At 43.2% G+C, this 13,876-nt stretch overlaps 1 protein-coding gene across 2 annotated transcripts in view; it reads right to left on the reverse strand.

Moving 5' to 3' along the window:
• TMEM135 (transmembrane protein 135) overlaps positions 1 to 13,876 on the reverse strand; it is a 346,955-nt gene that overhangs the window by 287,082 nt on the left and 45,997 nt on the right. For both annotated transcript variants that reach the window (XM_090030607.1, XM_090030608.1), the window contains one exon: positions 6,165 to 6,257. In XM_090030607.1, coding sequence (XP_089886733.1) covers positions 6,165 to 6,257 — 93 coding nt within the window. The remainder of the gene's footprint in view (positions 1 to 6,164; positions 6,258 to 13,876) is intronic.

A 13,876-nucleotide genomic window follows, 5' to 3' on the forward strand; every position in this document is an offset into this window, starting at 1 on the left:
CTTTTCCAACTGTTCAGCACATCACCGTCATCACGAGTTTTCAGAGATAATGGCCAGCAGCTCTGCAATCATCAGCCAGCACCCTTAGCGCCCTTGCCTGCATCGTATCCAGCTCCATGGACTTGTATGCATCCAGCTTTCCAAAATAGTTCCTAACCTGTTTTTTGCCACTGTTGGCTGCTCACCTCCTCCCCAAACTGTGCTCCCAAAAGCACTAGTCTAGGAGATGACCTTGCCTGTGAAGGCAGAGATAAAAAGACATTGAGCACTTCATGCTTTTCTGCATCATCTGTCACTAGGTTGCCTCCCCCATTCAGTAAGGGAGCTACACTTTCCCTAATCTTCTTCTTGTTATGATATACTTGTAGAAGCCCTTCTGTTGCCCTCCTTGTCCCTTACTAATTGAAAATTCAGTTGTACTTTGGCCTTCCTGACTTTCATCTGCATGCCCAAACAATACTTTTTACTCCTCCATAATCATTTGCCCACGTTTCCACTTGTAAGCTTCTTTTTCTTGTGTTTTAGTTTATTGAAGAGGTCCCTAAGCTAATCTGATCTTCTATCATATTTGCTAGTCTTCCTGTATATCCAGATGGTTCATTCCTGCACCCTCAGTAAGGTTTCTTTAAAGTACAACCAGCTCTCCTGGACTTCTTTCCCACTCCTACTGGCCTCCCAGGGGATCCTGCCTCCCAGTTCCCTGAGCAAACTGAAACCTGATTTTGTGAAGTCCAGAGTTCTTACTAGGCTACTCTTCCTCTTCCTTTCCTCAGGATCCTGAACTCAATCATCTGGTGGTCGCTGCTGCTCAAGTTGCCATCCACTTCTACATTCCCCACCAATCATCAAAAGCAAGTTTCTTAAAGGTCAGAAAGCATATGTCTCCTCTCCATACAAGTATAATGCATGCACTTGGTTCTCCTAAGACTCCCTGATATCTGCTCCTGAAGTTTTCTAAGGGTTATATAGTGTATAGGAGTCTGGTCTAGCACACAAAAACAGCAACACTCAACATGGGCAGTCTGATTTACAAGCATTGTGTTCCCAAGTTCAGAGCCTGACAAGGATGCTGTGCAAGCAAATGCCTCTGAGGAACCTAAAATAGGGTAGCCACTTGGGAAGAGATTAAGTGATTAAGTTTGGTGTCACTGCCAGCTGCTAGCTGATATTTAAAGGGCTAGAAACTTGTTTATGAGCTAAAAACCAAAACACACAGTTTATTTCCCCATTTTCTTCTATTGACTTATAAACTAAAAATGAGACAGACATAGCTGCCAGCAAGTATTAGCTTAAAAGGCAGTTTTCCAGGAGTCCAAAAAAATTCCATTTAAAAAAAGTGTAAAGATTTTCTGTAAGAGAAAACTATGCACATCAATACATCTGAAATTAGAAAAGCATATTTCAGTGTATTGGTTGGCAGCAACATATCATGCAGCATATGATAACAGCTATATTTTTTTAACACAGAAAAATATTTGGTATTTCAATAAAATGATTTTTATGCTATTTGTCCATTTTATATTTAATTCATAGATGATTGGGTCAGAAGGGACCTCAACAGATCATAGAGTCCAATGGTCAGATGACCCCATCCAGATGTCTATCCAGCCTTCTCTTAAAGACCCTCAAGGTAGGGGAAAGTACCATCTCCCTTGGAAGCCCATTCCAAATTTTGGCCACCCTTACCATGAAGTTTTTCCTGATATCTGGCCTAAATCTGCTCTGTCAGTTTGTGACCGTTGTTCCGTGTTACCCCCAAGAGGTGCCCTGGTGAACAGAGCATGCTAAATATAAATAACACTACTACTTTTATTAGTACTAGTTCTACTACTATACAATCACAAAAGTAAGCATTATTGCATTAAATTCATAGAAAATAGACAGTTAGAGACACGTCTCCATCTTCTACCTAAACAGTTTATTTTAAATAGTTTCCCCAACAACAACTTTAATCTTTTACTTCAAGATGCGACATTTACTTCCTGTATATAATTAACATGGCAGCAATAACATTCTCCTTACAGGTTTTCTGATTTCTCTTCCTGCTCCAAGTTGCAAATTACAGGGCATACCTCAGTATAGTGTATGTACTCCTCTGGTGCACAATTCTACATGGGCAGCTGCATTTAATACTAAATATAAATATACATTTATTTAATTCAATGGAAATCCATTGTGGGAAACCAACTTTTTAGCCAACTGACATTACTCAAAGATTCCAGATTCTGATCTCCCAGAGTACAATCTTCTAGGAATCAAATAGTTCTTATTACTAGGGATACACACACAAAGAATTCTGGGACCAATATGGATGGCAGATTATTAATGAGTCATATCCACCAATACCGATCCGATTGTTGATATGCAGCCTGGCAGCTTGGAGCAGCAACCAGCTAGTAAGTCTGTTGCGGGCAGGGAGAAAGGGGAGTGCAGATTGAGGCCCACATGGTGAGGGAGTGGAACTGGGGCTAGGACAGGGGCTGTCCAGCCAGGCCAGGGTGGGGCAGGCCACAGAGCCAGGCATGGAGATGGAGGGACTACCACTGCTACGCACAGGGGCAGGTGAGATAAGGGGCATGTGTCCCCAAGATCTGTGCATAGGGCGAGGGCGGGCTGCCGCTGTATGCTGTGGGTGGGGTAGCTGGGCAGGGACCGAGCTCAAGGAAGGCAGTGACAACAGCGCTGGGAGGTGGACCACAGCCCACCCCAAACCCACCCTCTCCCAGCACCACACCCACCTGCCCCAAGCACAGCCTCAACCCAACCCCCCAGCAGGAAGAGCCTGGCACTACCTCCACCCCCAGCAGCAGCCCGCCCTTGCCCCACACATAGATCCAGGGGCACATGCCCCCCCCACTGTTCCCCCTGAGGTACACACAGCAGTGGGAGCCATCCCCTCCCTCCCTGCACCACCCCCCCCCCCCCAAGGTGAGGCACTGTCCTGCATCCTGCCCAGCTGGGCAGCACCAGTGCTTGCCCCTGCTCCATTCCATCCCTCACTGCAAGGGGCCTTGATCTACACCCTCCCCCCTTCCCCACAACAGACTTACCAACCAGATGTTGCTCTCCAAGCTATGGGGTTGGCTATGTGCACGTTACACCTGCACATGGCATTTATAGATAACATTAATCAGCCACATCAGCCAAAAAAGTCAATTGACAATAATGTCGATTTTCCTTTTATCGGTGCCTATACGATATGAACTGATGTATCAATGCACTTCTAATTATGACATAGTAAATATATAAACATACATATGCATTTTTGTATATGTTGCACATATTTGAAATACCATATTTACTCAAATACAAGATGAGATTTTTTTCCTCCAATCAGAATGGGGGGAAAAAAACCCTCCTCTTACATTTGATGAAGTTTACTTGTATGCAAATGTATTAGGTATCATTAAACTGCTGCCAAAAGCAGCATATGCTTAGCAATAGAAACTAAGTACAAAATTGACTAGCCAATCAACAGTAAGGACAACTATATACTGAACAAACATTAGTGGAGCCCATCTAAATAAGGTGCAGAGTATTGACCGTTAAGCATAGTCCCCCACAGCAAGTACTCTACCAGTCATGGTGAGCCACCACATCCATACATTTCAATTTCATCTTCACTTCCACAACTGAGCTGAGTCTTTCTTTCCCATTTCCAGTGAGTCCTGCTTCTTCACCAGCCTTAAATGCCTGGCAAACATCACTAAATGGGGCTTCAAACATTTAACCCAGAATCCCTCTGTCACCCCCCTCTCTCAGCCTGTCGCATATGATTAGTGTGGCCCTGCCTTCCATGATGTGATGGCAGACCAGGTTGCCCTGTGCCTTATCTGCATATACATTTTTGGAGTATCCCAGGATACGTGACAAGAACATCCAGTTCCAGTCCTTTGTGGGGGACAAGGTTTCTGGAATACACACACATACTGGATAGTACTGAGCTGTGGGGTTCCCACAACTTGAAGTCATGTTGACTCTGGTGGGACTCAACTCAGTGAACTATGGTAAATCATGAGCCTTTTGACTTTTAACTAATATCATACATATAATATAATACAAAGTATGCACAAGTAGCAACCAAAGTGCTGTTTAAAAGCATGTTTATTGAGTACTTGTGCTAAACCTTGCAGCAGTTTCCTAAAAGATAACATGCATCAATTCTGGATGAACTAAGCCTATGGGTATTATATGCGAATTACTAGAGCTACGCACAATTTCAAGGTCATTGTTTTCATATTTGCTTCTCCCTTCCACGTGTTTAGGAAGAGGAGGGTTTGACAGTACAGAGAAGGAGAAGGGGCTGCCGGGGAAAGAAGTTGAAAGAAAGCAGAGGGCAAAGGGGTTATCTGATCCCAACCCCAAGTTTTATTTTCCCTGTTGTAGCAGTGGGAGTTGGACATATTCAAGACAAACCTCCAAAAATTAGATTCTATACCTGGAAAATTATATCAAATTTATGTTCATCATATATAGAATCTAATTACTGAGTGGTCATTTTATAATTAGGCCATCTTCTTCAAGTAAATACAGTACATCCTTTCAAAATGTACCCATACTTAAAGCAATACTTATGTTTTTACCTTTCTTTTCTTTCCCGAGCAGTAGCTGTCAAAGGCTTTAAGCAAACACCTAATGCATTTCTCACTTTTAGTGATACAATGCTAATTTGACATCACAAAGTTGTGCATTGGTTTGGCATATGAGATTGGAAGAGTTTCCCCTCTGGAAGGAGTTTAAATCTATACCACCAGCCTTATTTCTATATACTTAATGTTTTCAAATGCTATTCTAACCAAAGCATAACTTGATATTTAAAAAAACTCACAACACTTGCACGCACACACACACACACACACACACACACACTGCACCAGGCATGTAGTAAAAATTAAACTGGTGTTGTCCCTGTGAGGCCTGAAGAAAGCCTCCCTGGTTCTACTTTGAAATGAAACATTGAAGTCAACAGGAGTGTTAGAATCTACGCAGCTAGCTTACGCAAAGTTTTGCCAGAATGAATCCACCTTCTGAGAAGTACTAGAATGAATGAACGAACAAATGACAGAGGTGCACTGATATACTGGTCTGATATTGGATCAGTACCAATATAAAGGAAATTGTCTGTGTCAAAAATAGGCCTGATATAGCCTATAATTTGGCTGATAAATGATCCGTGCATTCGCGCAGCTGCAGCAAAGCACCTACACAGCAAGAAGCACAGCCCACCAGCTTGGAGAACTGTGTGCAGCTGGTAAGTCTATTGTGGTGAAAGGGGAGAGGGTAGGGAGAAGAGAAGGGAAAAGAAGGGAAGGGGTGTGGAAGGTGGGAGATCAAGGCCCCTGCAGTGAGGAAAGAGTGGGGCTGAGCAGGGGCTGCCCAGCCAGGGTGGAGCAGGTGCAGGATGAAGCCGCAGCTTGTTTGGGGGGGTGGGGAGGAGAGGAGGTTCCCACTGCTGCATGCCACTCATCCAAGAGCCGCTCATCTGGTGCCCACCCACTCATCTGGTGACGCCAACCGCTGCTCCCACCACTCATTTGGGAAGGCATGTGCCCCCATATCTGTGCAGGGTGGGGCCAGGGCTGCGCCAGGGCTGCGCCAAGCTCTTTCCAGTGGAGTAGGGCTACAGTGAATTTTGGGGTGGCTGCAGTCCCCCCACCCTGTAGCTCCCTCCCACTGCCACTGCCACTGCCACCTGCCCTGGACACAGCCCCAACCCACTGGAAAGAACCTGCCCCACCCTGCGCAGATCCAGAGGCACATGCCCCCATGCCCGGATTATCCACGACTATTACTTCAGTCCCCAGGGTCTAACCTTCGGGTATGAAATCTCAGTGTTCCTCTGTATTGACAATGCCATTCAACTTTATGTGAACACCACACTTTTATTACCACATTCCTCCTTTTTTTTTTTTTAAACTAAATAGCAACTTCGTTAAAAAAATAAAACTACAAATAGTAAGCTTTAATAGTGTCACATGCTATATTCAGTTTTAGCCTCAGTTTCACTACCAGGTTATGAATACCCCAAGAAAAAAAATCCCAAAATTCTATATTTTGCATGTGTCCAGGGTGATTTTGCCACTGTTGCACCTTAGTCTTCTGTATAATTATAGCACAGTAACAGAACGTGCACATTGCTGCAAATGCATAACAAAACAACTTACCTGCTTTTCCTTTCAATGAGAATAGCTACATAGGAAGCTGGTAAAGCAGCACCAAAGCCTGGAGTCCAAAAGTAGAATTTTCCAAGTATCCTCCTGAAAATTAATTATATATTTATCACATTAAATGCCAAAGCAATAGAAAAGTTGGTGCCTAATGATACATTATAAGATTGCATTCATAAACATTTTCTGTTATATGCATATTGCCCCTTGCATTATTCTGCATTGCAAACACAGACCCCAAGCCTTTCATAAACAGTAACAACCCCTCTTATGGTATCGGTTTTGCACCCATTTCATTTAAGCATTTTTATTCTAAAGCACAAAGTACTCTAAACCAAATGATAAGTTAAAGATATAAATGATCATATTTTCTCACATACCACTGGCCTCCAATTAAGAAATTCACTTTGCTTTTTTGGGAAGGAGGAACGAAGAACAAAAGTTCTTTCCTTGAAAACACCAATCAGTATTTTTGCAGGGCGATAAGGGGGTTGAAGTAAAGGGGGAATGGGGGTTCGGGCACAAAAACCCTTCTTATGGAGCCAAATGCTCAGGCAGCAGTGTCTGCCAAGTCTGCCAAAAGCCACCCAGAGGAGCCAGCAGACAGTTCAGCTTAGCCAGCAGCACCGACTGAGCCAGCTGAGGGCTGGATCCTCTAGCACTATATTGCCTGGAGCCTGTTCTCAAGCTGATCCAGCCTTCAGTTGACTCATTAGGGACCATCAAGAAGAGGGATCAGACAGCTCAGCTCCCACATGACTGAGCTCTCTCCATTTCCTTGTTTAAAGGGATGTACCATGATTCCCAATAGCTAACTTTTTTGGGAATAGGGGAATGTGTGTTTTGTATGCAAGTAAAAACAGTTGATACAGAACTACCCAAAAAGTAAGCTAGTTTCTAAGCTGCTTCAAGAAGATTCAGGGATGTAAACAAGACGATGGGTCAAGAAATGTAAATTACACCATGTATCAGAAGGAGAGAAGACTGATCTTCAGATTTCATCGAATTGTTTAAAATAACCCAAAAAACAATATAAACTGGGATTAGAAACTAGAAGACAAATCTTGCCTCTATTATAAAGTGAATAGTAAAGCTCCCATTGACTACAGTAAGGCCAGGTTTCATCTGAAGAGTACAATTTCACCTGAAGAATCATAAATTCATTGCACATTACTAATAGCTTCCCAAAAAATTATTTTTATTACAAAACTAAAAATTGTTAACAATAGAAAAGTAGGCTTTTAGGGAAAAAAATTAAACATCTCACCGTGAGAAAAGAGGAGAACAGAGTACATATCCAGTAAACACAACCTATGGCAGCAGCTCAATTTTTTAGCCTGTTTTTCTGACCATGTGAATCTGCAGATCACTCGCAGCCAAATCACAAGGGCAAACATTCTTGAAAGAATGGGTTGGGACTGTATATCAAAGTAATAAAAGTGTATACACATTGTTTTAAAAGAGCAATAATAACTTATTTAGCACTAACTGGTTTCATTTGAGTTTGTCCCCCTCAAACAGGGCAAAAACATGACATGCTGTTAGGCTAGAAAAATAAATTAAACTGTGCCTGAGAAAAGACAACACAAAATACAAAAAAAAGAAAAAAAAATCAAGTAAAATTATACACAACACCTGGAGTAGCTCAGTTTCACTCCTGTCCTAAAAAGGCAAATGACTGGTCTCATTCTATAGCTTTGTCCTCATTTTTCCACAAAAGCATAGCATTATTAGTAAGTACTACCAGCTTAAGTTTTTAAGTGAAAAGAGAGCCAGTGAATCAGGAACAAGTGATGTAATGGTAATTATGCACACTGTACATTCCCACAGCTGCAAACGAGTAATTTCACAGGACAGCAATGCCAAATGCTGCAACAGCTAAAAGATCCTTACCAGGACTTTTCTGGAACTCAATTACTGTATGAAGTTTCATAGAAGTCATTTTAAAAATTTGAACTGGTATGAATACATCTTACTATATACACCTGCTGAAATAACAGAACAAGAATCTTTCTAGTGGGAAAAGAAAGTGGAATCTGTTATTTTGGCATGGTTTCAAATCTGTTTGCTAATGGCTATATTGTCAATTATAAAAAAGCAATACAGTGTTTACTTAATGCAATCATCTGAAAATTCTAATTCTTGTCATAGATACATTGTAAAATATATATATACATATACACACATAAATATACTTTCACCCATGTGTATATATGGGTGAAAATAATGTTTTAGTTAGCAGATTAGTGCTGGGCAGTCTATGCTGATAATATTAAACGAAGGATTTAGGAACCTGGATTCTGTTTCAGAGTGTTACTGAAAAATTGTATACAAACCTTACCTTACACACAAATTGCACCAATTAAACTGGTCCAAACCCCTGTGCCGACACATTTATATTAGTTGATACATTTACTTACCCTGTAGACTAAACCAGCATAAGCATACTTACATGGGAGTTTGCTCTGGCATAAACTACAGTTATTTTTAACAGAGTTAGTTAAATAATCTGCATTAAATATCCAAGTCACTTCTGAAATTGGATTCAGGTCCTTTTGAATATTTTACCCACAGTGACTTATTGTGCGTAACTGCAGCAACCTCAAGCACAGTAGCTACTCCATGAGGCTACCACCTAAGCCACAAGCGATATAGCCATGTCCACAAGGCACTGCAGGTGGGTGGCAGTCGCAATTAGCCTGTCCTCATGCCACTTACTGTGGACATAGCTACACAGCTTCCCATTTAGAGGCAAGACATCATGTCTGAGGGATCCACTGCTTAGCGTGGTTAGTTTTCTGTGTAGGCACAGCCTCCCTCTGGCGCACAGATTCCCCATATGTAAAATAGGAAAAATATTTTCAAACCTTTCAAATATTTACTACCATCTTTGAAAGAGCTAACGGCGCTCTAGAGGCAAAGTATTATCATGTCAGCCCCCGATCATTCCCCCCAGCTTCAGTTCAATCCCCCCAGCTCCCCAATCATTTCTCCCCAGCTCCTGTGGCCTCTCCTGGGGCTTCCAGCACTACCTGCCTCAACCCGGCAGGGGGACAGCCAGAGGAGCAGGCAAGGGAGCCACGGCTTGACCCAGCAGCCCCAGGAGAAGTCACGGGGGCTGGGGGAATAAACAGGGGCTTCCCCTCAGCTCCCACTTCGATTTCACAGCTCCTGCAACTTCTCCCAGGGCTGCTAGCACTGTCTGCCTCTCCCCTGCAGGGGGGCAGTGGGGGAACCGTGGCTTCTCCCAGGGCTACTGGCTCAAGCTGGGGCCCGGGGCAGCTGGCTCAAGCTGGCTGCTCCCCAACCTGCTCCCTGCCTACAGCCTGTCTGTACAGTCTATGGTCGAATCTCCGAATTTCTCTGAATAGATTCGGAGGCTTCCAATCCGAGTTGGAAAGATTAATGGGTCTTTCGATTTGATTCAGATTCGGAGATTCAGCCACCGAATCTCCTCCAAATAATATCTGCTACCAAAGTTTCGCACAGCCCTATTCCCCACCCTTTTAAGATGCAGACCGATACGTCCCAAGGACAGAAGAAAGGTACATGAGAACAAGCCAAACTCTCTACTATTTGGTCTAGTTAAAAGATATCACCTCTACCATAAGTTCTGATTGCAAAGTCCCTACTGGCATTTACACACAAAGCTGTCATCTTAAACTCAGATTTTCCAATCAGCTCCTGATTAAGCAGGAAGTAAAATTTCCCAGCCAAAATAAGCTGATCATTAAAACTCAAACGGTTGGGAAAAAATGGTCCTAAAAAGTAAACAAAAACAGCCAGTTTGCCAACTTGAGTGGAGTTTTTTCCAAGCCCTGAAGGGAGGAGACTGAGTGAATTGTAGATCCTCAAAATGATATCAGAAAAGCACAAGGGAAACAATTTTCAAAAAAGTGCCATATGTGCAAAATTTGCATTCTTAATGTCCCGTTCCCCACCCCCCCACACCCTACCTTGGCCCCTGCCCTGCAGAAAAGGAGATACTAACAAACTGAAAATTTCCTTTCTTGGAGTAATCAGATGTACAGATCTATGATACCTGGGATCCCTATTCTATGCAGCCTTTGAAGGAGACAAAAATCTGTCAATCAGTGACAAGAGGCATGGTTCTCCTCTGCAAAACTATCAGCAACTACAGGTATGGGCCGCTGCAGGGATCTGGCTGCCCTTCCTGTTTGAAAAGTGAACATCAGTTTACTTGCTTATTGGTTCAATCTATGCACTTTAGAGAAACCTACAACGATTGAATCGATTCAGCTTTGGGCTTTTTGACCGTCTGTACTTTAACTGCTGTTTAAACAGTAAGAAAAATTAAACTTTAACATTAATCAGAACAAACTTCCTGAAAAGCAGGGAATTGAATTAACTATGAACTTTGAATGTCAAGTAATAATCTCATGCTTGATGCCCCAATTCAGGGTAGATGGGACCTATGCAACATAATTTTCCAAGAAAGTACATTTGCTCCTAAAACACAGTTAAGTTTCATCTTAATCACAATGAGGTCCATAAAAACTCTGAGAATCCATTTTTACAGTAGTTGCCCCTCAGAGGAAGGAACTAAATATAGTTATGTCCAGATGAAAGAGTAAAACCACCTTAAAAATCACTGGAATCTGAAGACAGTGACAGGAGACCCAGCCTGTAGACAGTAGAAAATATAACACAGTAACACACTTATAGATTTCAACATGTAAAGTATGTAATCATTGTGTCCAGGAAGTTGACACAACCTCTGACAGAATAAACTCTGAATTTGGAAATGGAGTTAAACAATTTGACTTTGATGTTGTTGAAATGCAACAGCTAAGCAGCTTGGAAATTAAGAATGATGGCCCAAAAATTAGGTCACAGTGACCTCCAACATCAAGCTGGCACCAAACACCTAATACTTTTCCCATCTTTGAGGTGTGACAGAAAATTGCCTACCGTAGTATTACACTTAGCTAAGGAGCATACTAAGGAATATCCAGCTCTTCTAAGGAATGTGTTGACCTCATGAGCCTAAACTATGGAACTTAATATATTTTTGCATGAAAATCTTATCCAAGTGGGTTTTCTGATTGTTAAATAAAAATACTTTACCAAGTAAGCCTCTAACTCCTATTTGAAAGGTTGCCTTTCTCCCCTGGGGAAACAGAATTTCCTTCATGGACATGTGCATATGCATTCCTAGAAAACACAGCACATCTCTGTGGTCTCATCTTTTTTGCAGACATCTACCATGCCACACTCCTGTGAAGGCGAGTAAGAAAACAGGTGCTGAGGATTATCTGCACTGCTACTCCACAGATGTGTGTGGCCAGAGGGAAAGAGATTTCATTTTTCACCTTTTAAATCCCCTGAATAAAAATCTCTAGACAATGAAAGAAATCAGGGCACTCAATTTTCCTTTCTGATGAGGCAAGCAGAGAGCTCTGAGCATCTCAGCATCTTCCTCTTCATCAGGTGGTGACAGAACACAGAAATATTAGGCAGAGGCTGGGGGGGGGGCGCGGAGGCAGGGGACTTGTGATTACTCTTTGCATCAGTTTTCTCAGCCAAAAAACAAGAGATCAGAGTGCCATTTTGTACTGCAGTACAAAATTCCTGCCTAAGGTCCTACACTTTGGTCAAGGGAGATTCCTGTAAACCTCATGTCACCAGGTTCCAGCCTTGAAGGTACAGGTAGGGCCCTTAACTCATTTGCTGTACTGAGAGATACAGAGACCAGGGGAAAAGCATGCTGCAGCATGAAGGAACAGCTAGGTCCTAAATATCCCTGGCCATATTCTCCTTTTTTCTATCTATTTTAAATGCCTCTCAGTCATTCTCTGCATCTGAAAACATCTGCAATATATGGACTGGATAGCTGCTCTGCAGTCAACAGTTACAGCTACAATAAGCACAGGTTCCAAAAGCTGGGCAGGAAGCTTCCCTACAGCTATAAATTGCTGCTTCAACCTGTATTCCCAAGGAAAGAAGCTGCTGCTTGTGCCAATCTTGAAGCCACCCAGGGAATTTTGCTATTGAAGGGCAGCTGCTGCTTCCTGGGACCTCAGAGGAAAAACATTGCAGGAAACTCTGCCACAGCCTGACTGCACAAAGCTGGCACAGATTTCCAGAATTTTTGACTCTCCCCATCTCATCATGGTGCTGCACTTTGCACTGCTAATTGGTGGAGGGGCCGTGCTTGCAGGTCCCTCCTGACTGCAGTTTTCACCTCTCTACCCATCAGGAGCAAGCCACAATCAGGGCCCCTCCACTAATCAGCAAGTAGAGAGATGAGGAGGAAAGGAGAGGGTACATGGGGGAGCCATGATTAAAGAAGCCGCAACACAGCCCACTTCTGCCGTGAATTTCGTAGGTCCTTCTCCTTGGGTCACATTTGACCTGTGGGCCAAAGGTTGGGCGCCCCTGCTGTATGCCAACAAAGGCAGATAGATGTTCAGAGTCTGAGGATACTGAGCTTTTTTCTCCACCCCCAGACCCCTCTCCCCACCCCACCCTCAAGGCCCTCCTGCCCTAATTCATCCTGTGGCAAAGAGAAAGCTGGTATGCCTGCCTGTGATAAAGGACTTGGATGAGAAAAAAAATCTGTTTCTCATAGGGGACATACTTTTTCTGTTGCTAAATAACAGTCTTGATTTGCCTTCCAAACTAGAGCAATTAGGGGCCAAGTACCATGCACCTTGTTATGCATGAGTCGTAAAGAAAATTATAGTAGTTTTGTCTAACCCACATTTCTCCAATTTGTTGACAAGAAAATCATGTGGGGCTTTGTCAAAAGCCTTACTGAAGTCCAATTACACTATATCCACTGCATTCCCTTCATCCACCCAGCTAGTTATTTGGTCAGCTCAGAAGATCAAGTTTGTTTGCCACAATCCGTTTTTAGCAAATACAGGCTGGTTGCTCAAGATCAGTCTTTCCTTCTCCAAGTACTTGCAAATTAAACTGGATTAGACAAGAGTTTGTACAAGAACAGTAAACTGGCTGAAGAACGGTAGAGGACATACCAATGGGTTGGAATTATTAGACTGGAGGGAGGGGAACAGTAGAGATAGTAGACTTCTGCAAGGATTCGTGTTGGCAACAATCTTGTTTAATGTTTCAATTAATGACTTCTAAAAGGGAAAAAAAAGTAGTAGTTGACTAACTACTGACTAGGGATGTAAATATCTTAAAATATTATCCTCCAATTTTATTGGTTAAACAGTTAACTGATAGCTCATACCTAGTTAAGTGGCCTTTGGCAGGAACTTACGGCTTCACTGTGCTCCCAGCAGTGTGTGGGTCCCAGGCCACTGGCAGGGAGCGAGCCATGGGCCTGAGACCCACCACTATAGGGAGCCTGGGCAGACCTACCACCAAGCCAAGACTTACTGCCGCAGCAGGAAGGCCCCACCTAAGCCCTGTGGGGGGCCTGACACCTTCCTCCCTCCCTATGGCGGCAGGATCTGGGTACAGGAGAGGGCAAAGGAAAGGTCCACAGTCCCAGCCCCTGCAGGTGGGGAAGCTGCCTTCTAGTGGCTCAGTCACACTCACCGCCCCCTGCCATGGCTTGCTCCCCGCCAGCAGCCTGGGACCCATGCAGCACCCACACGAAGACATGAGGGGACAGGGCCAATCCTGCCAGAGGTCACTAAACAGGAAACAGGAAACAGTATAAATGTAATTGTTGTTTAACCATTTACATCCATACTACTGACACATTATTCCTGACC

The sequence above is a fragment of the Crocodylus siamensis genome, chromosome 1 (genome assembly GCF_052110815.1).
Source record: "Crocodylus siamensis isolate JL-2025a chromosome 1, ASM5211081v1, whole genome shotgun sequence".
Classification (NCBI taxonomy): domain Eukaryota; kingdom Metazoa; phylum Chordata; order Crocodylia; family Crocodylidae; genus Crocodylus; species Crocodylus siamensis.